General features: G+C 40.9%; 3 protein-coding genes and 1 pseudogene across 4 annotated transcripts; all 4 read right to left on the reverse strand.

The window, feature by feature from the left end:
• LOC124122711 overlaps nucleotides 1-12856 on the reverse strand; it is a 28473-nt pseudogene extending 15617 nt beyond the window's left edge.
• Nucleotides 12857-16934: 4078 nt separating this feature from the next.
• LOC124122723 (jerky protein homolog-like) lies at nucleotides 16935-17783 on the reverse strand. The gene has a single exon (XM_046485835.2). The coding sequence runs from the start codon at nucleotides 17781-17783 to the stop codon at nucleotides 16935-16937; it is 849 nt and encodes a 282-aa protein (XP_046341791.2).
• A 47-nt stretch (nucleotides 17784-17830) lies between these two features.
• LOC124122712 (tigger transposable element derived 5-like) lies at nucleotides 17831-18538 on the reverse strand. The gene has a single exon (XM_046485822.1). The coding sequence runs from the start codon at nucleotides 18536-18538 to the stop codon at nucleotides 17831-17833; it is 708 nt and encodes a 235-aa protein (XP_046341778.1).
• Nucleotides 18539-20771: 2233 nt separating this feature from the next.
• LOC124122718 lies at nucleotides 20772-25207 on the reverse strand. 2 transcript variants are annotated; one of them, XM_048384622.1, is made up of 3 exons: nucleotides 25027-25207; nucleotides 24588-24646; nucleotides 20772-24283 (listed from the first exon to the last, which is right to left on the reverse strand). In XM_048384622.1, the coding sequence occupies exon 3, from the start codon at nucleotides 22709-22711 to the stop codon at nucleotides 21308-21310; it is 1404 nt and encodes a 467-aa protein (XP_048240579.1). In that variant the 5' UTR covers nucleotides 22712-24283; nucleotides 24588-24646; nucleotides 25027-25207; the 3' UTR covers nucleotides 20772-21307. The 2 variants fall into 2 exon arrangements, with proteins under 2 accessions (XP_048240579.1, XP_048240578.1); XM_048384621.1 differs by having other exon boundaries at nucleotides 24588-25207.
• Between the last annotated feature and the right edge of the window lie 913 nt (nucleotides 25208-26120).

The raw sequence follows: 26120 nt of genomic DNA on the forward strand, positions 1-26120 counted from the left end.
ACGGACTCGGAGAAATCTTAGATACCTATTACGATAATTCCACGGTCAGTGTATCACCATATTCAGAGTTCAGTATTAGGGAATTACGAGGTCTTGACAAGGCAATGCGAACAATGCGGGGAGAACTCATCAATAATATAGCCAAGATATCCGAAATCGAAAAGCATATAGATTACGAGAAAACAAAACTCGAACAGGCGGGCGATGAGTTCAGTAGACGCCGCGTAGCGGAAAGATTGCGTAACTTAGAAGACGAAAGATCGGCCAGCCTCGAAGCTGCTTCCAGTTATAGAAAGGCACTTCGTTCGAAAATCAGTCGTATTTGAGAAACTATCGATCAAGTCCTCAACGATGATACTACACTGGCCGATAAAATTAAAACATTGTTCAGAGAACAGGGAATAACCATTGTCAGTATTTTAACCGCGTTGGGATTTATTATATCGACTTTGACTCTCTCGTTAACAGGTGGCGGTACAGGTGGAGGTTCACCGCCCAGCGATAAAAACGGTATAAAAGAGTAGATAAAAAAGCATTTAAAAGCATTAGGTTCAGCACTGGGAAAGCTCGCTGAGAAAGCCGCGGCTGCACTTCCCGGTATAATAGGGAGTGTTGTTTCCTGGCTATTGAATTTATTAGCTAAGACCACCACTTGGCTTAGTCAAAACTTGTGGGGGCTGATCGTAGCAATTGCAGGGCTGTTGTACGTATTCGCTAAGAACTATTTAACCACCAAATCAGTTCGCTAACCAAATCATGAGTAAACCAACCGAGACTCCACCCACTACAAGCGCTGTTTTTTCATTGATATGTTGTTGATTTTTAGCCTCAATATGTGGTGGTACTTGTGCGTGTGCATTAGTAGATGGTTGTGAAACAGGTGGTGTTTGCGGCTTGACTATTCCCTTTTCACCCGTGATCGTTTGCGTTATTAATTCGACGTTAATATCTGAATTTATACCTGGTTTTTGTTGATCGGTAGCGATAACAATTTTATTATTATAGCCTATCACTTGACCGATCTTAAGTTCCATATTACTCGGAGACATGTATAGTCCCGGCGCATAAACGAAGTCCACTTTGGATTGAGCGTACTGTAATGCATCTTGAAAACGCTTTATAGACGATGGTATGTCAACTGGTGAATTAATGGCGTCCTCCACGTTTGAGACAAACTGTTTTTGCGCATCGAGCGCCGTCCCAGAACCGATAATGGATGTTCGTGTTTGCGATTGTGCTCCAAGAATTGCCCATACATAAGTTCTTATCGATTCATTAAATCTTACAAATCCTGGGTTAGTAAAATTATTTTCCGTTTTATCATTAAGAAATTCATTCCAAGCATTTGCGGTATCGTTCATTTGTATAAATTTTTTAACAATATAAATTAAACCACTCTTAAAACTCATAATATCCCCTCTCCAATCGTTACTCGAAAGTTACCAGTCTTTATACCAATGATGAGTTTTTAGAAAATAATCATACATTCTTATGTAAAGTTTGCTGGTATGCAACAACTTAAACGCATTAAATGGACCTTTGTTAACTTCTTTAAATAAATCATCGCTTTCTTCTTTGACAGTTATTTCCCCTGTGTAAGGAACACCTAGACCATGGTTTGCTCCTTTAATGCGCCAATCTTTACTCGTAGAAACATTAAATTCATTACAAATACGCTCATACGCGGACCTATCATAATTATTATTCGTGGAATTCCACGCTCGATCCTGCGGTAATGGAGTACTAATTTCTTTAAGTATACGTCTTATCTGATAATACACGTGAAATAATAAAACAGACTTATTTAGCATAAATCCTGGGGCATTAACAGATACGCCACATCCCGTTGTGGCACACCATATGGCAAAGTTTAACTGATTCTGCCAAAATTGCATAGGATTGTGAAACCAATCGTGCACCATTTTATCGCTAGTTGCCGTGACCCTGTACTTTTCAAAGATATCGGGGAATTTAACGAAAAATTCAGCACCAGAGGCAGTAACTATAATCGATTGATTAGTAATGTATCTTGATTTCATATTTAAGTTATGATATAGTATCATTGTATATTTAATATGTATGTTACACTCCCGGGAATAACAAATGGTCAGTCTATTGAACTGCTTCATACTATCGATAACTCGGATGGACAACTCGAAGTAGCTCTATGCGATGTAACGTATTACCCACGGTGGACCAATATAAGTGCTGCGAGAAAAAATAATGAGTTATTTGTAATAGATGACCAAAATAGAATTAATAGAATTACTACTATACCTGATGGGTATTACAGCATAAGCTCACTCAATGATGAATATTTTAATTCTAATCAGGAATTTTGTAATACTATTAAATTTAGTATCACACAAAATGAGTCGAATGGGATGCTGAAAATCATCAATGGAAACGAAAAAATACTTATTGGTGAGAACTTAGCACACACACTTGGATTGAGAGAAGAAACAACATTATCACCCCGCGTAACAATGTTTGCAAATGATGAATTACCCGATTTAGTTCCCTATAAAGAGTTGTTCATTCATCTTGATCAAATAAGCACGACGGATAATATTCAACAAGAAAGTCCTTCAACTCTTCTCAGAAGTGTTCCAGTGAAAAATGAAAAATATAATAGTGGTAGAACGGAATCTTTCTCGTTATTACAATATAAAAAATTGAAGCGGGGTATTATGTCAGACCTTAAAATTTCTGTATTAGATGTAAAACACCAACCTGTACATATAGGATACTTAAGTGTAACACTCCATATTAAAAATAATGGTTAATTCCATATTTAAGTTATGATATAGTATCATTGTATATTTGATATGTATATTACACTCCTGGGAATAACAAATGGTCAGTCTATTCAACTGCTTCGTACTATCGATAACTCGGATGGACAACTCGAAGTCGCTCTATGCGATGTAACGTATTACCCACTGTGGACCAATATAAGTGCTACGAGGGGTTATAATAATGAGACAGAAATAAATGGTAAAAAATACATTATACCTGATGGGTATTACAGCGTATGCTCACTCAATGACGAATTTTTTAAGCCTAATGGAATTAGTCTAACACAAAATGAGTCAAATGGGTTACTGATTTTAAACGCTGGAACAAAGGATGTAAAGCTTTACGTGAACTTAGCATACACACTTGGATGGGGAGGAGAAATAACAGTAATCAAGACATCAGATCAGGGACTCTATTTACCCGATTTAGTTCCCTATAAAGAGTTGTGCATCCATCTTGATCAAATCAGTACGACAGATAATATTCAACAAGAAAGTCCTTCAACTCTGCTAAGAAGTGTTCCAGTGAAAAATGAAAAATATAATAGCGGTAGAACGGAATCTTTCTCAACATTACAATATAAAAAATTAAAGCGGGGTATTATTTCAGACGTTAAAATTTCTGTATTAGATGTAAAACACCAACCTGTACATATAGGATACTTAAGTGTAACACTCCATATTAAAAATAATGGTTGATGCATCAGGCCCTGGAACAGTAAGACAATGTAATACAATTGCGCTTTCCGATCTCGGAGACACGGAAGGATTTGATAAACCCGGTACCAATGGTAAGTAATACGCTTTACACTTACACGATAATGTATACAATCGGAAAGAAGTTACATTCACAGGTAATCTAGGAGATTTAAGCGATGTTGATGTTAGTAGACTCCTTAAAAACACTTCATACAATATTACTCGCTACGACGATAATAAATGGACTATGATCGAAGCAAACATCGAGTGGCTACTGAATATCGTCATTACCCCACCTTATGTGATGATGGGTAAGGGACATAATTTAACTAAGATAATAAATAGTGGCATCGTACTCGCGGCTTATATCCCGTCAAAACGAAAAAGTGTGTTGGTCACTCCCCTGCCAGAAAACCCAGGTCATATGTTATATAGTCGTCCGGCCTTAAAAAATGTTACTTTAAATTTGGTTACTGAATTCGAAGAAATTAAAGTTAACCTGAGTGCAATACCTAATCTTTCTACACTTATTATTGAAGTCTTGTTCGGAGATGCACCGGAAGATGCCTTCGATATATTACCAGGTCTATCGATTAAATGGCTCAAGAAACACGAGCGTCAACGTTGCAGTATTATTCATATCGGAGCATCGCCCGTTGCAACCCTCGAGGGGGTCCAAATTATTAAAAGTGACAGTATTTCTCTTTCTAAGATATTCTTGCCGTATAATATACATTTGATAAGATTGATGTATAGTCTCAAAACATTTAAGCAAGACCAATTGAAGACTATTATATGATCGTAATATACACTATGAGTTTATATCCGACGCTCGGTGAAGCATTTGAAAAGATGGAAACTGTTGATGGATTTCGATTACATCAAATAAGCGACATAAAACATCAAATAGGGAAGGATAGGGAGTTGAGACTTGGATTGTATAAAAAGTATCGCAGAGCCGTGAATGCTCTGGACGGAGTTGACACCGTGCTTTTAGTATCTGGCATGGGACTCGGTGTAGCGGGTATCGGTTTACTATCAACTATTATCGCTGCGCCTATCGTGCTCGGCATGGAAATAACCGCTGGAGTCTCGGGACTGGCAGGAATAGCGATAAAATTCATTTCTCGTAGGTTACAAAAGAAAGCATTAAAACACGATAGTATTCCGATACTCGCCGAAGCAAAGTTGAACAGCATCGAGGATCATATTTCGACAGCAATGGCCGATTGTAAGATATCCGAGGATGAGTTTCGTTTAGTGCTGTCGGAACTCACCAAATACAACGAAATGAAGCAGGAGATTCGATCAAAATCTCGTAAGACCAGTGGTATTAGCGAAGACGAGAAAAAAAAGTTCATAGAACAGGGGAGGCAACAAGCGCGTCAATTATTCCGTGCCAAAACCAAAGAACTGGTTGGAGATTAAAAATAGATTGTTTACTATCGTGTGATTACATTTAGACAAATGCTAACATAAATATATAATAATGGAGAAAGCTATTCAATGGAAAGAATTACCACAAGGTTTTTATTATATCAGTGATGTCAAAACAATTGTTTCTTATCAATTTACAAAAAGAGTGTAGTTATATAGTCTGGTCTCCTAGTAAAATGAACGAAGAACTTAATAAAAATGTTGAATATCGCTTTATCGATAAAAATAATGAAGAATATTTTTATTACCATTTAGGCTCATCTAAAGCAATGATTGGCCCCAGGTATTGGTGAGCTGGAGCCAGTGGAATTGCGGCAGAACCCCTATTACCTATAAAAATTTATATCATAGACTCCAGGTGGTGGTGAGCTGGAGTCAATTTAGCTGAATCTCATGACTATCGTTGAATCGCATAATCATTTTGGCATAAAAAATTCCATCTGTAGTAGCAGTATAGGTATATAAATCCGGCTCCAGTGGAAGTGAGCCAGAACCCCTATTACCTATACTACTATCCGAATATTATCATGTTTTAATGCTTTCTTTTGCAACCTACGAGAAATAAATTTTATCGCTATTCCGGCCAGTCCTGAGACTCCGGCGGCTATTTCCATACCAAGTACGATAGGCGTGGTGATTATAGTTGATAATAAACCAACACGGGTTACACAGAGTCCCATGCCAGCTGTTACAAGCGCGGTGTCAACTCCGTCGAGAGCATTCACAGCTCTGCGATACTTTTTATACAATCCAAGTCGCAACTCCCTCTCCTTCTCTATTCGATGTTTTATGTCGCTTATTTGATGTAGCGTATCTTCAAGTTCTTTCAGGTTCTGTACTTGCGGACGACGTGAGAGGCGTTGACCCAGGTAATCCCATAGATGTTCAATTGGCGATAGATCGGGTGACAGGGCTGGCCATGGAAGCAGAGGCACATTATTGTTCGCTAGGTACTGTGTTGAAACACGTGCTGTGTGCGCTCTTGCATTATCTTGCTGGAAGGTGTGCATATCCTGGTGCTGATGAAAGAATGGAATGACGTGATTTGCCAATATGTTATTCCTGTAGTAAAGCCCCCCCAACCACCACCACAACACGTGTGTCCACAGCAGCATAGTCAATTTCAACTTCATGACCTACACGTGCACAACATGCCTACACACACTACTTGTAACAAACCAAATAGGTTTGCCCAAATTCTGTGTCCGGAAAAGCCATAATCTACGTTGATGAACTTCATCTGTGTGTTGAATGAGAACATATCGGGTAGCGGGCCTTGGTACTGTATGCTGGACTTGTTGTAGGCCACGGATAAGCCTGATCGTACAAGGCGCTCACACACGTCCTGCTTATCTCGGGGGTGAACACTGGCAACACATCGGTCATCTCCAATTGTAGAAATAGGATTGTCTATAATAATTTGTAAGAAACTGCTATAATTCTGAACTACTTGCATACAAATTCAAACAGGTCACCTTCCATATGGCGATGAGAAGTCGGGCAGGTCCATGGCAACAGCCATGAAGACGTTGTCCATCCTGTCGTTTGGGACGTAGCCGAATCCGGCTGTCTGCGACCAGCGGATTCCAGGAAAACCAGTCTGGATTGAGGAGTCATTCCTGTTTCCTGCAAGCTGTACAGAATAATTATCACCACAATTACATCATTATGTCTAGCGTGCATGACTACAATTACGAGAAAAGAAAATATAGTTCTTTATTATCCAGATTAAATTTATGTTCACATCCTCAACAGCAAACCGCTTGATAAAGAAGCTAAATAATATTCCATGAACGTGTTGCTGTGCTGTAACTGAGTTACCTTTTGAATATTGACGATACGTAATTATCTCAAAGTGGACTAGTCTTACAACATACAATATATACACCGGGTCAAAGGCGTTGTCCTGGAGATGGTCATTCGCAGCTCGGTGGGGTCGCGCATTGTCGTCATTGAAGACAGGACATGTGGCGAGTTCATGGTTATGAAGATGAGGCACAACAAAACCGTTCAATGTGGTATCATGGTACCTTTGTCAATTTAGTGTCTGCTGAACTGTGACCAAATCAACTTTACGATCAAAGGATCCACATCCCCATACCCTCACTGAGCCACCACCACATGCCACTGTTTCCTGGATGTTGTGCTGATGATAATATGTTCCGTTTTGCCTCCATCGTACCATCAGTGTGGTGCAATAAAAAAAAAGAAGAAAACAATGAATCCTCCCTGACCTCAAGTTCCATTGTGCTCGAGCCTGACACCTGGCTAAACGGTCCCAAATGTGTTGGGGTGAGAGGAGTGGACGTCTTATTGATCTTTTGGCCCTAAATCCTACTGGATTCAGTCGACACATGAAGGTGTTGAGGAAAACTCTGTTGTGGGTATGCCAGTGATGACGAAGATCAGTGCAAGTTGAAGTTGGCAGCTGTTTTGCCTGGCGTACAAGGACCCTGTCCTCTCTGGCACTGGTGTTCCGTGGACGTCCTGAGCTCGGCAAGTTCCTGACATGTCAAGTCAATATGTGTTTTCTAATGAGTCGACTGATTACAGTATGGTTAATGTTCAACACGACAATATCCCGACATGTCATGCCAGTTTGGTGCATGCCAATGATTTGCCATTTTTGATTATCTGGGATAGCACGCTTAGGCATTTCAGTTTAAAATCAATAGCAGTAAAGACGCATGGACATTCTGTCATCTGACATGAATTTCTCTACAGATACCCTTTTGGTGTGCATACGGCTTGCAGAAACGGACCCACAAGGTTGGGCAGTTAGTGGCTACCATTCTATAGGCAGATGATGTGTCAACACAGTGTACCTTTGAAAATCTCTTCATTGAAAATGAACTCGCGGATACACTTCAAATTTGGTAGTGCGATACTTTTGACGAGATATATGAACTTGTTTGAACAAACCAATTTCTGGTTGACATGAGGGCACCCTTCTCACCTCATCACTCACAGCTTGCTGTTTTAATAACTGGATAAGTTGATCTGTGACCTAACAATTAACCACGTATGACTTTGTATGAGATCCACCCACTGGCGAGTATCACCGTGAAGAAAGGGATAAGCGGGTGGTCCGCGACAAGCAGTACGATGAATTTGTGCGTGTCGTGCCTCGGCTAACAACGCGTTCTAGTGACGAGTTCAATACCACAGAATCGTACTGCTGATATTAGATACCCGATGACTGTGAAAACGGTGACAACTAATTTGCACAGATAACAACAATTGAGAAGTATCTGACAATATTAATAAGGGAAGTATTTGCTGGAAACATGGAATACTTTTTTTACCCCAGAGAGCAATAATGAATAGTGTCATGTCATTCTGAAGGTTAAGAACTTAATGTAGTGATAGTTGATTCATTGACACACTTCTTTATTAAACTCAGTAGTATAGGTAATGGGGGTTCTGCCGCAACCCCACTGGAGCCAGATTTATATACCTATACTGCTACTACAGATGGACTTTTTTATGCAAAAATGACGATGTGATTCAATGATCGTCATGAGATTAAACTAAATTGTAATGAAAATATGTTCTATTATTTTAACTCATACGCATACCATTATTTTGAACAAAGTGATATTCAACATTTTTACTAAGTTCTTCGTTCATTCTACTAGGAGACCAGATTATATACTCTTCTTGGTAATTGGAAAGAAACAATTGATGACCGTATTTGGTTGGTTTGACATCACTGATATAATATATACCCTGTGGTAATTCTCGCCATTTGATTGGCTCCATTATTATATACTTATGTAAGTATTCGTCTAAATTATTGTGGTGTGATCCAAAGTGATCAAGCAATCTATAGTTATTCTCCAAATGGTTCTTTGGTTTTGGCACGGAATAATTGACGCGCTTGTTGTCTCCCCTGTTCTATGAACTTTTTTTCTCGTCTTCGCTCATACCACTGGTCTTACGAGAATTGGATCGAATCTCATGCTTCATTACGTTGTATTTGGTGAGTTCTGACAGCACTAAACGAAACTCCTCCTCGGATATCTTACAATAAGGCAGTGCTGTTGAAATATGATCCTCAATGCTGTTCAACTTTGCTTCGGCGAGTATCCAAATATTATCATGTTTTAATGCTTTCTTTTGCAACCTACGAGAAATAAATTTTATCGCTATTCCGGCCAGTCCTGAGACTCCGGCGGCTATTTCCATACCAAGTACGATAGGCGTGGTGATTATAGTTGATAATAAACCAACACGGGTTACACAGAGTCCCATGCCAGCTGTTACAAGCGCGGTGTCAACTCCGTCGAGAGCATTCACAGCTCTGCGATACTTTTTATACAATCCAAGTCGCAACTCACTCTCCTTCTCTATTCGATGTTTTATGTCGCTTATTTGATGTAGCGTATCTTCAAGTTCTTTCAGGTTCTGTACTTGCGGACGACGTGAGAGGCGTTGACCCAGGTAATCCCATAGATGTTCAATTGGCGACAGATCGGGTGACAGGGCTGGCCATGGAAGCAGAGGCACATTATTGTTCACTAGGTACTGTGTTGAAACACGTGCTGTGTGCGCTCTTGCATTATCTTGCTGGAAGGTGTGCATATCCTGGTGCTGATGAAAGAATGGGATGACGTGATTTGCCAATATGTTATTCCTGTAGTAAAGCCCCCCCAACCACCACCACAACACGTGTGTCCACAGCAGCGTAGTCAATTTCAACTTCATGACCTACACGTGCACAACATGCCTACACACACTACTTGTAACAAACCAAATAGGTTTGCCCAAATTCTGTGCTCTGCCTACTTGTCTCAAACACATTTTTTGAGTTGGTTCAACATATCTTGGTTTACCAGTTTGGTTTGGTTTGTTGGGACACACACTCCATAATGTAGCGCGTGGGTTATTCTTTAAATGTTATCATTGTTTACATGAAAATGCAGTACAAGATATGATTAATTACAGGCATCTCTTTACCTGCATTTCGAGAGTGAGTCTTGTGTGGACCAGGTCTCTATACGGGTCCCTCCCCAGGACGAGGCCACCAGTCCTATAGGCTTGTTGAGAGTGTTGTACAAGTACTTGCCATACAGCCAACATACGGCAGAGAAATGAGTCCATGGGCCGTGACCAACTGTATCTAGAACACCAGCATTTCTTTCAACACAAGGCAGGATGCAAAACTATATGCAATATAGTGGTTGTGGTCGTGGTGTGTTTCCTACGATCGAGGAGTAATGAGGGTGTCGTGTATATTCTCATTGCCTAAATACTTCGCAGGTAGTGGGCTTCTGTAATACTGTGAAATGTGTTTAACCGGGTAAATAGCATTCAGTTAATTGTTCATGTTCAATTATATCATCGCAACAGGATCTCAGATCACCTCTAGAGGTTCTATTGCGTGTTTAAAACGCTCAGATCCATCGCTAGAGGTTTTGTTGTGTGTTTGTAACACTCACCCGGATTTGGGGCCGACCAAGGTTCTTCTACGTCTATAAGGTCGTACAAGGGAGTAGACGATTGATTCAGCTGAACAGTGAACACCCGTATGTAAGGGTAGCTCCGAGAATCTTGTAGTTCTGCAGATGCATTGTTGGCCTACAACATGTGACAGTTAGGACAATGGAGAAAACAAACGAGAACACAACGATAGACACTTAAGAAGATGAAATGAAACAACAGTATACCCAAGATAACTCTTCAGATAGAGTAAACCCGCATACATGATCGTTTAATACAAGAAACTATTACCGTTGAAAATGACCTTGATAAAGGTACACCTTGTATGGAAATGCAAAATGGTATTTCCAGTATGCACTCGGACAAAGCGCTTGGATGAACAGGACTACCTATAGAGTTTTTTTATATTAAAATGCCCCTCTGCATGTATTGCTTTGCTCAAAGACTTGTTCACTGTTATCCTGACCAGTGCGACCTTGGAGTAATTATACCTATTCATGAAACAGGAAGTTTTAAATGAACCTTCTAAATATAGGCCATTGACATTACTGTGGCCGGTAAACTATCTTCTAATATGATGATGTGCATTTGGTAAAATAAATGGGCAGAAGAAAATGTTATTGTAGGTGAAAAGGCTGGGTTCCGGAGAGATTTACAAACATCCGACAATGATACTGACACTATTATTAGCAAATGTGTGTCACTACATCAAGGAACACGTCATTGTGCTTTCATCCATCTGAAAGCTGCCTTGGACTCTTTTGTATGTGTTTTGGATTGGTGGCGTGAAAGCCTCCAAGACGACTGGGTAAATTAACTTCTTATTGTGATAAGTGACAGTTAAAATGAATCTTGATTATAGTATAGTAATCGAATTTAGAAAAGCTGGTAGGCTGAAAAGATATGAGAAGTTTTTGCTGGATCAATCACATTGAAACCACATCGTAGTTCTATCTACCGATAATAATAAAGGTAGCGAGAACCTAGATATGATTTTAATGAGATTATTGCTGGATGTCTAAATGTGGAAATTGTTTCTAGCTATAAATACTTGGGTGTACAGCCTTCGAGTTGTGGTTCTTGCTGTTGGACTCAGAAGGCATTACCTCAACAGACGAGGAAAGTTGTGTTGATGTTACAGCCTAGAATTAGAAACTCTTATTATAACGTTTTGTTGCACATATGTGATTTCTTATGTATGGGACAGAAATATGGGGTTTTCATCCTTTTACCAAAGTATTAAATATACATGACAAATTATGTAAGCTTATACTTCTTAGAAAAGCCACTCCAAATATGTGGCTAGAGGTGAAATGGGACTTTTGGGTTAAGGTTAATCAACATATCAGAATAATATAACACTGGATAAGATTATGTTCTCAGCACGGAAATATTATTCTTCAACTCATGTGTGCTGACCAATATGGGCGTGCTGAAAAGGGATCAGTGTGTGGCACTTGAAGTTAAACAATTAGTTTTCAGCTGTGGATTAACCAGGTCGTTTTCTGAACAAAACAAGTGATGTTGAAGTTGTATTGATAATCATTTGTTTTCAGAAAGTCTTAAGACATATTCTAGTTCCAGTCAATGCTGAATCATAAAAGTTAATAACATGTTTGAAAAAAATTCTATATCAGTTTTTTTTATATTTAACTGTATAGAATTGCCCTTTCGCAATTCAGATGCTCAGATTATGGTCTCATGATTTCCGAAAGCAGAAAGTTTAACAATTCCACATGTGAGAGATTTTGCCTACTTTGTAATCCCTGCATTAGAAAATGTTCGTAACATCCAATGTTTAGCTAAGTTTATTTTCCATGCCATTAAAATGCGCAACAAGTTCCTTGTATTAAGTGACGCCATCCATCCATCCATCCATCCATTACCATATCGAGCGTGAACTGCATGTTGCTCTGTCCAGAACAGATCCACACATCACCAAACAGAACATCGGCGAGCTGTATGCTTCCGAGGGAGGATGTGGCCGTAACTCTGTGGGGGGTGTCTCCAGCAGGCACTACAGGCAACCTAACAAACCACATTCCCTTGCCCCCAACGGATCTAACAGTGGTGGACACGGGCGCTGTCCGTCCACCTCCACCTTCACGCTGTCCCCAATCTGACTGGAGTAGCCCCACACTGTGGCAGGGTAAGGGCTAGCCTGCAGTACCATGTGGTCATTGTAGTAGGAAGCAAAGCTAAACTCGCCCTGGCTTTGTGATTCCGCTCCACCTGTCACACAAACATCCTTAGCATTCTGAATCTAACATAGTTCTGTAACATAACATTCATTGTTGCAATTTAAGTAGGAAATATAAAATACATTTATCATATTGTCTATTTTCTTTCAAAATAAATTTAACATCCGGTTGACCAACGAAACACTGGCGATCATGATGATAGTAAACTGTTAGTCCATATAAGGAGATGCTGTACAGGCAAAATAATCTGCTCACAATACCTTCTGAAACAATCGCCATTATAACAGCTGTAAGAAATAGTACCATGTTCAGGCAGTTTCAACACCAGCAATAGATTATAGCCCGCTACAGTAACTCAAAACGGTAAGCTAAACCCGAAGTTGCTCACATACGTACTAAGATCATATTGTAGATATATATTCTTAATAAAAAGTAGGGGATAACCGGAAATGACTTTCAATAACTGTAAGAGACATTAGTTTTAAGTGATAGTGTAGCAGGGCAGTGAATGAGCGATAGGCAAACACACGCTACGGGTGAGAGACGTTTATTCGGCCAATGGATTGTCATATTTATATATATCTAGGATATACACCCTGAAACATATTAAAAGGAATGATAAGTAATATTAACAATATACAAAATGCAATCATCGACATCACAGTATTACAAACCATTTTACATTACAAACACATCTTCTTCATATATTAGTTGTTACACTGTACAATGATCTGTTAACTGATGTAAGAACCAAATAGAATAATTATTTATATATTAACTAGGTGTAAAGAGATTATAAATCTCTTTCAAAAATACATACATATACATGTCTTTACGGGTGTGATACACTTATGTGTTTCACAAATATAGAAACTGACTATACATTTATTATGTGCCTACCCTGTGGGTGAGACTGGGGTGTCTTCCTGACTACCGCCGCAACTTATAATTCCAGATATCTGAATAAAACATATACTTTTATAACAATGACTAATACAACTATTTACATACACGTTAAAATATTTCTCCGGATCCCGTATAGTACAGACTGTATATTATATATAACTGATCACAAAAGCATTTAAAACATAGCCTATTCCATAAAACAACACATACATTCTTCCTCATACATACAAGAATAAAGAGACAGAAAAGTGATATATTAGTAATTACCAAAGCTTACATTTATAAGTCTTGTTTACCACATTTATTTAAATAGATTGTAACTGAGAATATGATAATATTAAACACGTTTAGGTAAGTTTAATATTATAGGTTTAATATACTGCAACATTTAACTGCAATAACATACAAGTATACACATATATATTATACTAACCTGATTTTAGGTGATTTCACCTGTCAACTTGTCTGTGCAGGAAATGTGTGCAGACTGAGAACATGCAGTGAGACAAAGGGTCAACTTTGAGGGTTAGCTTGGCCAATCAGTTGAGCACGTCATGGCTTGGGTTTGTTAAGGCTTACAACATGAAGGACATATTAACTACATTTAATCTATCTTAACTAATGATTTATGTTTAAAGTTGAACACTTAAAAGCAGATACTGAAGGTGAATAAAATAAATATGTACAATGTTGTATCTGTCACACACTTCCCCCCTCGGTGAAATGACGTCCTCGTCATGTATTCTTCCCTGTGACCAGATCCAGTAGAGCATCAGAGAGACGTTTTGGCTGGCCCTCAAGCAATCCTTTCTCTATGAGAGAACTGAGATAGTTTGCTCGAGATAACCAGTCTGGTTGAGTAACTGCTGAAAGAGCAAACTCACCACCGCTCATCCATTTTGGGGGTCTCCGCTCTCGAACAGACCTCCTTGGTTGAGGATTCGGTGGTACCGTTGGAATCGGTGCAGCAGCAGCAAGTTCTCTGTCTGGTGGGACATCCACAGGTGGAACTGGAGGTTCTTCTGAAGGCTGTTCCTGTTGTTCAACATCTGCAGTCTCATCCCTTCCATCAACTTCAGTGTTCTGGTCCTCACTCTCAACATCTTCGTTCGGCTTGTCTTCAGGTGGCCTGTCAGCTGGATAAAGAGCTGACCCTGCAGAGTCCGAATGATGAGTGGTGACTAACACCATATCTTCTCCATCTTCCAGTTCATCATCTTCATCATGTGAGATGCCTGTGGTGTCTTCTCTGGGTGTCTGGTTTACACACGTCCTTGGTCGAACTTTAGGTGGTGGTTGTGGAGACTTGATTCGTCTTGGTTTAGGCACTGGCGCTGTTTGGGGAAGAGAGCCGATGGGAAGCAGTAAATTCCTGTGCAAGGTTCTTGTCCGTCCGTGTCCATTCTCCTTACCAATGACAAATACTGGTATGGATGGATTTGGTTGGTCTAAGATGACATAAATATCTTCTTCCCATCTGTCTGCTAACTTGTGCCGGCCTTCAAAGGCAACCACCTTCACAAGTACTCTGTCTCCCTTCTCAATGACAGCTGCTCTTGCTTTATGGTCGTAGAAACTCTTGTTCCGGGACTGGGCTTTCTTAGCTGCAGACGATGCTATGTCATAAGCTTGGGTGAGACGATCTTTCAAGTCTTTGATGTAACAGGTCATTGATGTTGACTTGGCTGAATCCATGTCAAGTCCAAAAGCTATATCCACCGGGAGACGTGGATGACATCCATACATCAAGAAGAATGGTGCAAAGCCGGTTGATTCATGGCGAGTACTGTTATATGCGTGTACTAATGGTCCAACAAAGGCTTTCCAGTTCTTCTTGCTATCTGGATCAAGAGTACCAAGCATGTTGCAGAGAGTCCTGTTAAAACGTTCACACATTCCATTCCCCATTGGATGATATGGTGTGGTCCGGGATTTGTTGATTTTCAGAAGCTGACATAACTCTCGCATGAGATTCCCAGTGAAGTTTGCTCCTTGATCCGAGTGAATACGCTTAGGTATCCCATAATGTATAATGAAATTGTTGAAGAAGACTTCAGCTGTTGTCTTGGCCGTCATGTTCTTGGTAGTATAGGCCTGGGCATAGCGGGTGAAGTGGTCAGTCACAACTAGAACATGTTGCTGTCCTCCCTTTGATGGCTCCAGGGTGAGAAAGTCCATGCAGACCAGTTCTAGAGGCTGTGAGGTTTCTATACTGACCAATGGAGCTCTTCCTGTTGGTGTTTTACGACGCAGACATGGCACACATCGTTGAACATGAGTCTCTACATCCTTGGTCATCCCAGGCCAATAAAATCTGTCCTTGATGAGAGACAAGGTCCTGTCTCTCCCTGGATGCCCGACGTTGTCGTGGAGATTTCGCAATACGGCCGATCTACATCTTGTTGGAAGGACTAACTGTTCTTGATCTTCTCCCTCTGTCTTGATGACTCTATACAAAACACCTCGCTTTAGCTGAAAGTGCTGAAAACTTTTCAACAGTGTAGTCATCTCTTGATTCCCAATAAAATGTGTCCTGTCTGGTTTAGTCCTGTTTCTGAGATGATCAATGATGATACCAATCTCTGGATCCTTTGATTGAGTTCGTCTCCAATCCCTGGCATTAAACTCACATCTGTCTTCAGTTATCTCTTCTTGCTCATCTATGTCAGGGGTGGATAGAATCAAACTTTCAACAAGACTTGACACTTGTAAAACTTCACAGATTGCTCTTATTGAGTCCTTGTTGACCTCTTCCATTTGTACTTGATGTTCTCTTTGAGGCAATCTGGACAGGGCATCAGCATCTACAGTGATCGCTCGCTATTGCGCTACCAATGGGGTCCAAATAATTGGTGGGCGCTATAGACGGTGAGCCGTTTAACCGAAGCCGAGGCGGGGGAGCGCGCTCGACCAATCTCACGATCTTCGCCTTGTATCGCACATTGCAATGATACAGGTTGTTCATAGTGTAAAAATAAAGATATTCCCATTGTGTTTTCGTCGTTTGTTATTATTTACAAGCCTTAACTGTCACATTCAACGTGATACATGTATTAGCCTACTTACATGTAAATATCGATCGATAATGGTAGTAACAGACGCTATGGGTGAAGGGCCAATCACAATTCATTATACAAGCACGGAGTGTTTCAGTGGTGTTGATTGGTCAGGTTGCTTAAAATATGGAAAACGAGAGTTTTGACCAGCACTAGAATTTATTACATGTGCGCATTCACACAAATATATTAAATACAATGTACGTTTAAACAGAAATATATATATTATCAAAACAAAAATTAGATACCCATTTATACAGAAATAGATACATTTATATACATTTATATTGCATTTGATATACATGTACATTCATACAACAACATTAAATAGATAAGATGATAACATGTCAGGTTTCTACATTGACATTGTACATAATAACATATTGTCCGATCTCTCATTTAAAATAATTTGTTATGCATTGCTGTTTCTTTGACTTAACAACATCCCTCTTCATCATATCCCTGAGGAGTTTTGCGTGGAGCAAGGTCGTAGAATTGAACGTGCTATTGGGGTTCTGTTGGATGTATTGTATCGAAACCTCCAAACAGGCTAACGCTTCTTCCGCTGTACGTCGGGGGACACCGGGAGGCGGCTGTAACGGTTCAGCATCTTCATCTTCTTCATCATCATCATCATCATCGCTACTTGTTTGGGCGTCCTCGATCAGCTGGTCATCGGATTTGCTTTCTGAGGTCGGGAGGTCATTGTCGCATGCGACCCAGAGTTCAACCGAAGTCGGATCGACATCGAGTGCTTCTTCACCGGCATAGTCTTTGTACTTCGCAACAGCCTCGGTTATGTCTGTTTCTGTGAAGCCGAGAAAATCTTCATCAAAGGCGCTGCCCAGTCCCTTTCTCCAGCAATTGTCAATGGTGCTTGTCGTAATCTGACTCCATGCGTAATGTGTTGTGAATATTACGTCCTTCATGGTGACTGTCTTTATGTAGTCTGTTGGGGGCATGGCGGAATCCAGCAAATTGGTGATGAGTTTCCTCTTGCAGTGGGATTTTAAGGCCTTTATAATACCTTGATCCAAGGGCTGTATTAGTGACGTTGTGTTTTTCGGCAGGAGAACGACCTTGATTTTGCCGTCGTGTGAAGACAACGTTGAGGCAGGGGGGTGGGCTGGGCAGTTATCCAAAAGCAGGATTGCTTTTTCTGCGAGTTTTTGTTGTCTCAGGTAATGACGTACGGCGGGGATGAAATTCTTAAAAAACCAGTCTTTGAAGATGAATGCCGTCATCCACGCATTCTTTGAACTTTGGTAGAGCACTGGCAACGTAGAGCGGTTCACGTGGTGGAGGGCGCGGGGGTTCTTCGGTTTCCTATAACAAGTGGCTTCAACTTATGGCGTCCGGTCTTGTTACAAGCAAGCAGCACTGTAACACGTTGCTTGGCCTTCTTGAACCCTGTCTTCTGCCTGGGGTCATTTTTCTCAGCGAGAGTCTTGTCTGGGAGCATCCGATAGTATAGGCCAGTCTCATCTGCGTTGTAAATCTGCTCATCTTGCTGGCCTTCCGCGTCAATAATGTCTCGTAGTATCGTTGGATATGCCGCAGCAGATTCAACATCGGCAGATTTAGATTCCCCGCTGACGGTGATGGACTTGATACCGTGACGTCGCTGGAACCTCCACAACCAGCCATCACTTGCCTTGAAGGTGTCGTCGTCCCCGTTTATCTGCCTCGACAACTTCTGGGCCTTGACCTTAAGTATTTCACCCGAAAGGGGAATACCATCGTGTCTGGATTGTGTGAACCACTCGAACAAGGCCTTGTCCAGAGTGGTGTCGTCGGCTCCACGGATCTTCTTCGTCTGCGGTCCTTTGCTGTCGTGGCATTCGGCGGCGGCTGTCTGAAGTTTTTCTTCATTCTTTATCCACCCCCTGATGGTCCCCGCTGGAACGCCGGACTGGCGGCTCACACTGGCCTGTGAAGCGCCATCTTTAACTTTCTTCACAACGTCTAGCTTTTCTTGCACTGTGTACGCTTTCCTCATGTTGAAATTGGAATGCCCCTGATCTGATAAATTCACTTTATATATAGTAACGTATGTCAAGCCAGTTTAATTGGTTTGATACGGTTACTTGATCCGAATCAAAAGGAATGACCGTTGTGTTGTGACAGTAACTAATGTGAGTTGACAGTGTCGCCTCAAATTGGATTGCCCACTAATTAACTTGTGATTTTTGTGAACTTCGCTTGTGGTTCTCTTTTATTGCATGCATGCGCTTCTAAGATCAAAGGATGTATAGTGTGAAAAGTTAACTAGTAGAACAATCGTATTTCCGGGACCTGCCGCGGATGTTTTCAAACAGATTATTAGAACTCCATTCAGCGATAAACCGTTGATTATGCAATGAGAAGCGTTATGTGCAAATAAACAACGAACAACAATACAATCATGTCTGTGTAAAACTCTCAGTATTAAAAGTGTACATAAATTTTGGGAGCCATGCGTTACCGCGCGTAACAACCGAAGTAGCGCTTTATCGAAGAGCGCAATAGGGAGCGATCACTGTATGTTGGATTTTCCTGATCTGTACTGGATGGTAAAGTTGTAGTTGGCTAGAGAAGCCAACCAACGGTGTCCAGTAGCATCCAATCGAGCTGTGGTCAGAACGTACGTCAAGGGATTGTTGTCAGTCATCACCACAAAGTCATGACCATACAAATAGTCATGAAACTTTTCTGAAATTGACCACTTTAAACGCAGAAACTCCAGTTTATGTGCAGAGTAGTTTCTTTCAGAAGGTTTCAATCCCCTACTTGCATATGCTATGACTCGTGGGTGGCCATCTTGATGCTGATACAGTACTGCTCCCAAACCCTGAGTGCTGGCATCTGTGTGGAGCTCGAAGGGCTTTGTGTAGTCAGCATACCCTAAAACGGGAGGGGATGAAAGGCATGTCTTGATCTCCTCAAAGGCTCTTTCTTGGTCCTGACCCCACTTCCATATCATAGTCTTTGTGGCTTGTTTCCTGGATTTCTTGGCACACTTTGGCATCAGTTCAGACAGAGGTCTTGCAATGCTAGAAAAGTCTTTCACGAATTTCCGGTAATAACCAGCAAATCCAAGAAACTTCCTAACTTCTTCAGGAGTTGATGGTGTAGGCCAGTTCTTTATCTTGTCAACCTTTTCTGGGTCTGCCTCGATGCCATTAGCAGAAACTATATAGCCAACATATCTCACCCGGCGCTTGAAGAATTTACACTTCTTTGGCGCGAGCTTCAGTCCACATTCCTGGAGTCTTCTGAAAACCATCTCTAGACGTTGAACATGTTCCTCATAAGTCTTGGAAAAGATTATAAGGTCATCGAGGTAGATGAGGCAGATCTTCAGATGGAGTCCCTCGAGACACTGTTCCATAAGTCGCTGGTAAGTCGCTGGGGCATTGGAAAGACCAAATGGCATCCTGTTATATTCAAAGAAACCCAATGGTCCAACAGTAAAGGCAGTTCTTTCCTTATGGCTCTCCTCTATCTCAACCTGATGGTACACGCTCTTCATATCCAAAACAGAGAAATAGGTCATGCCTCCTAAACAGTCTAACAGCTCCTCGATACGTGGTAAAGCATAAGAATCTTTGATGGTGCGGTTGTTAAGCTGTCTAAAATCTATACACATCCTTAAAGCTCCATTCTTCTTCCTAGCTAAGACAACATTGGATGCCCAAGGGCTGTGTGAACTTCGGATGACTCCTGCAGACAAAAGTTGTTGTAAGTGACTTCGGACCTCATCAAACATGGCTGAGGGTATTCGACGATGTCTTTGCTTAAAAGGATGGTCATCTGTCAGATCAATCCGGTGTTGAACAGCTGATGAGTGCCCAAGATCCTCTTCATTCTTGGAAAAGATGTCCTTGAACTTCAAGATAACATCAAGGCCTTGTTCTATCTCCTGAGAAGTCAAACTCTCTTTCTCTATTTCCACTTGTTCCAATAGAGTCTTCTCATCAATAGGTCGACCACATGGTGCATCCTGCAGAGTCACTGGTTGAAGTTCACAGAGTAAGGATCTGGGAGGTATAACTATGGTACGGGTGGTGATGTTGAAAACATGCACTTCGATGTCACCTGGGCTGTCCTTGTCATAAGTGATGACTGTTGGAGCTATGTCGACATCAGAAGGAATGGATGCCTGTGGGGTTGGTTGTAGAAGAGCACAAAGTCTAGATGTCCTCAATCCCTTGGTTACTTGACCCTTCACTACAACTCTACCATTTGCTGGGATCATGACATTCCTGTCTTCAGCGCTTCTCACAAGTCCAAGTCGCCACTTGTTTCGTTCCAGTTCCTTCTCTCCAAGCACAATAGTCCTGTAGGTTAAATACCACGGGGTGTGCAATGGGGCCTTCTGTAGAAACCTAGTTCCATGCTGGTTCCGGCAATTGTCCAATAAGCAGTTCAAGATGTTAGTTCCTAGAAGTACCGGTACACGGGCACTGTATCTGGTACTTGGTACTATAAGGAATAAACATGGAACAGCATCAACATCAACACCTCCTCCAGTGATGGATACATCCACTTTAATAAACCCCTTATATGGTAAAGTCTCGCCACCTGCACACTCAATGTCCAAAATATTACCGAGTGGCTCCAGTTCAATGTGCTGTAACTGTTCCTCATAAAAGGACTCAGATATGATGGACACTGTGGCTCCTGTGTCAAGTAAAGCTCGAACTGGCTTACCATCAAGCATGATGTTATCTTCATTTGCTTGACCAACTAATCCTTCAGGTACTCTGTTTGGGGTTCTGAAGTAAGTCTAGTGGTGACCCCTGCCCATAGACCCTTGCCAGTTTAAAGGGCGACGAAGATGGTCCAGACGAACTCGACATCCAATGGCAATGTGTCCTGGGTAACCACATCTGAAGCATGTAACTTCCTGAGACCTAGTAGAATAAGGATAATCCTTCTCAGGTGGTGGTGTATACGGGTTCCTCTGTGCACCTATCTGAACACCAGATGTAGGAAGTGTAGGTCCCTGTCCTCTGTGGTTTACTCTTGTACCTCTGTAGTAAGGGTTTGCGGTAGCTCCAATACCTTGTGGTGCGTAGACTCTATCATCTGGTCCTTGATCCAAGCCGTGGGGTGAGAAGGATCCATATGGGGTAGCTCCTTGGGGTGGTGCAATCACTTCCTGAGAGGTAAATGGCAGATTGCCTCGGCGTCTGCCCCTCTGTTGACTTGGGGTGATAGCCTGGTGCTGATAGGCATAGGCTGTCCCCTGTTGCTTGGTCGTCAGATCTGTAACCTGACTTTGCAAATGTTGGATAGCAGAAGTCAGACTATCAATATCTTTCCTCGTCACTGTATCTGAATCGGAGGCCATCTTGGCAGTAGCAGTCCTATTCCTAGGTGATGGTGTTGGATCTCTTCCTTGCTTCATGTCATACTCGATCTCCCTCAGGGATATCCTGAGTCCATCAAAAGAGGAGACAGAATCAAACTTATGGCCGGACACATTCTTCAATGATGGCCTAAGACCACTCCACAACATATTCCTCAACATGTCATCCTGTTCTTGAAAAGGAATAGCGTGGTGATCCGTGACTTTGGAAAGCAAGTGTTCCAAACGGCATCCCCATGTAGCAACATCTTCAACTTCACCCTGGGAAGCGCTATAAAACTGAGCCAAGAGAGCTTCTCTGCGCTGAACAGTTCCATAAATACTGTAGAGTTTGTTCAGTAAATCCTGTATTGAAGCCTTGGATCCTAACCTCATTGCTACTCTGGCTGCCTCTCCCTTCAAGGAATGCCTGATGGCCTGATCCATGACATCTGGTGTATAGATTGTTGACTTCAAGAGACAATCCACTTCGTAAGTCCAAAGGTCAAATGAGACATCCTTGCCCTGAAAATCTCCACTAAACAATGGCAGCTTAGGGAACTGATGGTACGCTACAGCTACGGGCTTAACATCCTGTGTCTGTGGTTGAGTAGGATGTCCAGATGTCTCTTCATATTCCCCGGTAAGAGGGCCTTGGTGAGAATACATGTCCTTGATCCAGGCTTTAAAATCCTCAGGCGTGTCAGCCTTCGGTTGCATACCCAACTTCTTAAAAAGTGTGGCCATGCCTTCCAGCTCCTCATCCTTGAACTCCATGGTCAAGGAATGCAGCAGAAGTAGACAGAGAAAACAAACACAACTGCTCAAAAAGCAGACCATGTGCCAACGAGGTAAAGAGGGAATATCGAAGGGTACCAGGAAGTCAAATGAGTGAAACACTAATCGCGTGGTGAGTGTGTAGGAAGTACCAAGTGATATAGAGGGTCACACTGGCATGTAACTATATGAGTATGACTAAGGACACATGCACCGAAGCCTGAAATAAGCAACGTGACACATGTTGCAATCCTGCAGAAATACAGCTTTGAGAACGCAAAATAGAAAATATCTACTATACACGTGTGTAGTGGAGTGGATAATGCGAGTTCAAGTAAATGACAGAGTACCTGTACCAACTACTAGGGCAAACAAAGACAAACAAGTGGAATGTCTAGTTCAGACAACTAATACACAAACTAAGCTGAAAGGCAATCCCTCCCAAATAGCACGTGTGACGGCAAAGTGTAATAATATACTCACACAAAAAAAAGAGTGAGTGAGTTTAGTGTAAGGCAGGTTTAAGGCCGGTTTAAACAGTATTCCCGTTATATCATGGCGTTCAAAAGAAAGAAACGCAGCACAAGTGCACACACGACAGGGTGTACATATACTTGAATATAATGCTAGGCATACGACAAATCCCAAGTTGAAAATACAATACTTACAAAGTGTATTTACAAACCAAGGAAGTGACTAAATACTAAATCTACATACAACACAGAGGGAGTGGAAGGGGATGTTAGTATCAAAATGTGAAATGTTCAAAGAAAGTGCAAAAGTCTGTCGTCATACAGTCAGTAAATTAAGACATGTTTAGCTTACATGTTGTTTATACCATTAAATTTTATTTGCTAACCTTTTATTTGATTAAACAAGAAGAGAAAGTAGAAATGAAATCAAGCCATTTTCATACACACATACACACTGAATACCGTTATATAAGTAAACTAACTAAAAGCTGATGGTAAACTAAATCAAAACTATACAAAAATAAACTAAGCTAAGCTAAACTTAACAATACCAAACAGAACTAAACTAAACTAAACTAAACTAAACTAAACACATGATATAATAAAGAACCTGTAGCTACGTAGATAATGTTGGTACCAACAGAATAATGAGAAGTAGCTGACAAAGAAGTCTACTGTAATACAAAGCTTTGTACATGAACAAAATACAAAATATGTGACGTAAACAAAGTCACAGTTTACACAACTTAATTGAACTGGCGCCAGGTACAAAGTAAATTTAAAATAAATGCTAGCTAGCAAAGGATGTAACCTTTATACAATGCATTAATACATGATGGGGACTCACATGATCAGAATGTCCATGAATTGAATGGAATGTCCAAGCTGAAGTAGCAATTATCCAATACTGGAAAAGTCACAATAAACACACAAATGTCACGTGACAGTGTCCAAGGTCACACAAAGGTCACTTCAAAGAAATCATCAAAAGTGGATGTTGCTGGCGATCTATGTCGTTCCTTCCATGGCGACTATAGTCCTCACTGGGGGCTCCATTTGTAGCAGGGCAGTGAATGAGCGATAGGCAAACACACGCTACGGGTGAGAGACGTTTATTCGGCCAATGGATTTGTCATATTTATATATATCTAGGATATACACCCTGAAACATATTAAAAGGAATGATAAGTAATATTAACAATATACATAATGCAATCATCGACATCACAGTATTACAAACCATTTTACATTACAAACACATCTTCTTCATATATTAGTTGTTACACTGTACAATGATCTGTTAACTGATGTAAGAACCAAATAGAATAATTATTTATATATTAACTAGGTGTAAAGAGATTATAAATCTCTTTCAAAAATACATACATATACATGTCTTTACGGGTGTGATACACTTATGTGTTTCACAAATATAGAAACTGACTATACATTTATTATGTGCCTACCCTGTGGGTGAGACTGGGGTGTCTTCCTGACTACCGCCGCAACTTATAATTCCGGATATCTGAATAAAACATATACTTTTATAACAATGACTAATACAACTATTTACATACACGTTAAAATATTTCTCCGGATCCCGTATAGTACAGACTGTATATTATACATAACTGATCACAAAAGCATTTAAAACATAGCCTATTCCATAAAACAACACATACATTCTTCCTCATACATACAAGAATAAAGAGACAGAAAAGTGATATATTAGTAATTACCAAAGCTTACATTTATAAGTCTTGTTTACCACATTTATTTAAATAGATTGTAACTGAGAATATGATAATATTAAACACGTTTAGGTAAGTTTAATATTATAGGTTTAATATACTGCAACATTTAACTGCAATAACATACAAGTATACACATATATATTATACTAACCTGATTTTAGGTGATTTCACCTGTCAACTTGTCTGTGCAGGAAATGTGTGCAGACTGAGAACATGCAGTGAGACAAAGGGTCAACTTTGAGGGTTAGCTTGGCCAATCAGTTGAGCACGTCATGGCTTGGGTTTGTTAAGGCTTACAACATGAAGGACATATTAACTACATTTAATCTATCTTAACTATATGATTTATGTTTAAAGTTGAACACTTAAAAGCAGATACTGAAGGTGAATAAAATAAATATGTACAATGTTGTATCTGTCACAATAGCTGTATGATAATAATGAACGAATTGGGAACACATTACAACCGGTAGTGAAGTATGACGGTAGATGTTATGACCGCCAACCACATTGAGGGGTGAGATGGAAACTTTCAAAGTTGACATTTTTGGATCAGTAAAGCGTAATACTGCCACGACTTACTAGACGAGCCATACTGCCTATGAGTCTCCCAATGACGATTGGAAGAAGTCTGTCCCACTCCTCCTACATGGCCTGTCCCAATTCAGCCAACGTGGTCGGCGGCCTATGGCACTGACGCACGCGTCTGCCTATCATGTCCAAGACGTGTTCAAAGGGCAAAAGATCTGAGCTCATTGCTGGCCATGACATTCTATGGATGTTGTGCTGCTGCGGGAGACCATTGAACATCAAGGAAGTGCATAGTGAATCGGAACTCATGTTTAAACATGACCATCCACGACTACCCAAGTTTCGACGTTGTACACCATTGACGTCCGTTGGCAATATAAAGATTTGGACGGCACAACACGTGGCCGACGAGCTTGGAGAAGAGGTGCATGTAGACAATTTCTAATCGTCTGACCTGTACTCCAGTAGCCTGATGAAAGTTTGCAGCCATTTGATTCGCCGTTTGATTTCGTAGAGCCAGGTTTCGGATCAATCGATCCTGTACTTTTGTTGTTGACCTGGGACGCCCTGAGCGGGGTCTATCACCAACAATTTGGGTTTGTTGGTACATGTTGCATAGTCTGCTAATCACGTATTGGCCACTGCACGCTAACTTCTGCCAGTTTCCCGCATGCCAATTGTTCGTAGACGTTCCGCGCGTTGCAGACGCCGCAT

The sequence above is a fragment of the Haliotis rufescens genome, unplaced genomic scaffold, assembly GCF_023055435.1.
Source record: "Haliotis rufescens isolate VD_foot unplaced genomic scaffold, xgHalRufe1.0.p SCAF_5, whole genome shotgun sequence".
Taxonomy (NCBI): Eukaryota; Metazoa; Mollusca; class Gastropoda; order Lepetellida; family Haliotidae; genus Haliotis; species Haliotis rufescens.

Bases quoted from the DNA above. Each gene is read 5' to 3' on its own strand.
- LOC124122723 (XM_046485835.2), bottom strand. From the start codon at position 17,783: ATGACGGCATTCATCTTCAAAGACTGGTTTTTTAAGAATTTCATCCCC.
- LOC124122718 (XM_048384622.1), bottom strand. From the start codon at position 22,711: ATGGTCTGCTTTTTGAGCAGTTGTGTTTGTTTTCTCTGTCTACTTCTG.
- LOC124122712 (XM_046485822.1), bottom strand. From the start codon at position 18,538: ATGAGGAAAGCGTACACAGTGCAAGAAAAGCTAGACGTTGTGAAGAAA.